This window comes from Pistacia vera, unplaced genomic scaffold, assembly GCF_008641045.1.
Source record: "Pistacia vera cultivar Batoury unplaced genomic scaffold, PisVer_v2 Contig898, whole genome shotgun sequence".
Lineage (NCBI taxonomy): Eukaryota > Viridiplantae > Streptophyta > Magnoliopsida > Sapindales > Anacardiaceae > Pistacia > Pistacia vera.
Window position 1 is genome coordinate 179,561 of NW_022196776.1, and position 2,694 is coordinate 182,254.

A 2,694-nucleotide genomic window follows, 5' to 3' on the forward strand; every position below is an offset into this window, starting at 1 on the left:
AACCCGAAAATACTTTAAATATTTGACTTTATAAATTTTTTTATTATTTTTAATTAGTCAAAAAGTCAAAAAAGAAAAAATAGTTAACACCGTCTAAAAAGTTAGGAATAATGCTATAAAATTGTTCAAAGTTAAATAACCTTGATATTTATTTATAATGTCATCAATATCTCATCACTATTATTCAATATTCTACTAAATTTATAATGTTTTTCATTTTTACCAATTAACATAAAAAAATCAATATTCCTAATTAATTAAATAAACAAAGTTTAAAAGATATTGTTACACTTGAATTAATAAATACTGGAGTAAAAAATTTGATTTAACTAAATTTTAATTTATAATAAACTATTTAAGAGTATTTTTGTCTTTTCAGTCAAATATTAATAGAACCTAATAAAGGGTGGAAAAGTGTTATTTTGAAACTTAACAGGTGGGAAAGTGTTGTTCCGCCAAACCTTGGGTGAGAAAATGTCGTCCTCCCATAAATTTAAACAAACAAAGAGGTTAAAGGTGAGTATAGAACCCATGTGGCTTGCAATGGCGGCATCCCGTAACAGGCACCAACCCAGTCCCAATCAAAGCAAAGAAACCAGAAGCCCTGACACGACGCCCCACTCAACTCAGCTGTTAGAGTATTAAATAAGCAGCCGATGTGGGTCATCCATCCCCAATATGCAAGCTTTAAGCACACAAAATGAGAGTCAAACAAGCCCAAAATAGTGGCAAGGAACAGCCTGGGCCTTTCCTTTTCTTTAGGAATAAGAAGGCATGTTTCTTCCAAGTATTCACCCTCACAGTCAACACGATACTATTCAATATTGTCATCCCATTACTTCTCTGTGTCTGTCACTATATATGCTCAACTCTTGCAACTTTTTCTCTCACTCCATTCATTCCATTGGTTTATTTTACTGTTTTCTTGATTGCTTCTCTTTTTCTTTCTCCTTTAACAACAATAATAGAAACTGCTAACAGGCACATATATAGATATGGCTGCTGCTCTTGCGACTCTCTTTGTCTTCACTTTTGCTGTGGCCTTGTCAACCACTGCTGCAGATCCTGACTTGCTTCAAGATATTTGCGTCGCCGACCTCAATTCCAGTAAACTTCTTAGTCTTCTTACTTGATTTGTGTTCTACATGTTCATAAATTTCTTTTATTGTTAGTACCTACATCATTTAAGGTTGATTCTGCCTCTTCACCTGTTCTGCAATTTATTTGTACAGCTTTCATTAAACCCACTTGCTCATTCTCTCCATATTACAGTTGGGAGCTCTTAAAATAACTTTTTTTTTTTGTTTTTTTTTTTTTTTTTATGCTTTCCATAATTTCATTGTCGGTCCACTTCATATATAATATATACTTGGTAGGTAGTAGCTATAATCTCTCTTTTATTGTTTCTCTAATGCTATGATCACTGGTTCATGAAGTTGTTTCTTTTTCCTATATTGATGAACAGCTGTGAAAGTCAATGGATTCCCCTGCAAGAAAAATCCAACAGAAGCGGATTTCTTCTCAGACATTTTGGCTAAACCAGGAAGCACAAACAACAGCTTGGGTTCACTTGTGACAGGAGCCAATGTTGAGAAAATCCCAGGTCTAAACACTCTTGGTGTCTCACTTTCCCGCATTGACTATGCCCCTGGTGGCCTTAACCCACCTCACACTCATCCTCGTGCCACGGAAATGGTGTTTGTCCTGGAGGGTCAACTCACAGTTGGCTTCATAACAACTGCCAACAAGCTGTTCGCAAAGGTCATCAAGAAGGGTGAGACTTTTGTGTTCCCCAAAGGGTTGGTGCATTTCCAGAAGAACAATGGAAATGTGCCTGCTTCTGTTATTGCTGCATTTAACAGCCAGCTTCCAGGTACTCAATCCATTGCTCTCACATTGTTTACTGCACAACCAACAGTGCCTGACAATGTCTTGACCAAGGCTTTCCAGATTGGTACCAAGCAAGTTGAGAAAATTAAGTCCAGACTTGCTTCCAAGTAGAGACTGAGACTTAATTAACAAATTTCTCTTACTGATAACATTGCATTATATACTTAGACATGTTTCAGGTTGTGACATTTAAGTGGGTGTGGAGTTTTGTACTTCAGTTTCTGTTCTTTCAGAATAAAACACATGCTCTGTTTTCTAATTCAGAGTATAAACATGGCAAAAGTGTGAAAAATATTTCCTTTCTTCTAGTTAGTACTTACCTGTAATGAACCTTTTTTGTTACAACTGCCTCTTCAAAATTTGGTTGCTAGAGTAAATGTGGAGGAGGAGATAATCATAATTAGATGTATGAACAACCAATCAATCATGGTTCAAGAGTATGTCAGACGCCCGTTGACGTGACGTCTCATGGTTGGTTGGTTATATATACATTTGCGAGAGTTGAAAAACAGATATGAACTTTAAATTTTGAATGTCTAATTTACTAATCTCTTTCTAACCATAAATTTAAAAGTGGAGGGGAGATATTCATGATGGGTTAGATTAGTATATTATCCCATAAATCCAGGACTCCCTGAAATCCAAAAATGATTGAATATAAAATCTTATCTAATGCAAATTATGATAATGTGGTCCTATTCCTATTGAAAGCTCTTCTAAAAGATTAGTTGGGTTATTAACATCAGAGTCATTAATTATATAACCCATGCTACTTAGTGGGTGTCCTTACTTTCTCTTCCTTTT

The 2,694-nt window shown here is 35.3% G+C and overlaps 1 protein-coding gene across 1 annotated transcript; it reads left to right on the plus strand.

The window, feature by feature from the left end:
* Nucleotides 1-877: 877 nt before the first annotated feature.
* Nucleotides 878-2,290, plus strand: LOC116119665 (germin-like protein 5-1). The gene is made up of 2 exons (XM_031405615.1): nt 878-1,107; nt 1,466-2,290. Exons 1-2 carry the CDS (start codon nt 996-998, stop codon nt 1,999-2,001), a joined length of 648 nt encoding a protein of 215 aa, XP_031261475.1. The 5' UTR covers nt 878-995; the 3' UTR covers nt 2,002-2,290.
* The last annotated feature ends 404 nt before the right edge of the window (nt 2,291-2,694 follow it).

What these genes read in the sequence shown, in the direction of transcription:
- LOC116119665 (XM_031405615.1), top strand. Translation starts at nt 996, where the DNA reads ATGGCTGCTGCTCTTGCGACTCTCTTTGTCTTCACTTTTGCTGTGGCC. An exon ending in CGTCGCCGACCTCAATTCCA is followed by an intron (nt 1,108 to 1,465) that starts GTAAACTTCTTA and finishes ATTGATGAACAG; the next exon opens with CTGTGAAAGTCAATGGATTC.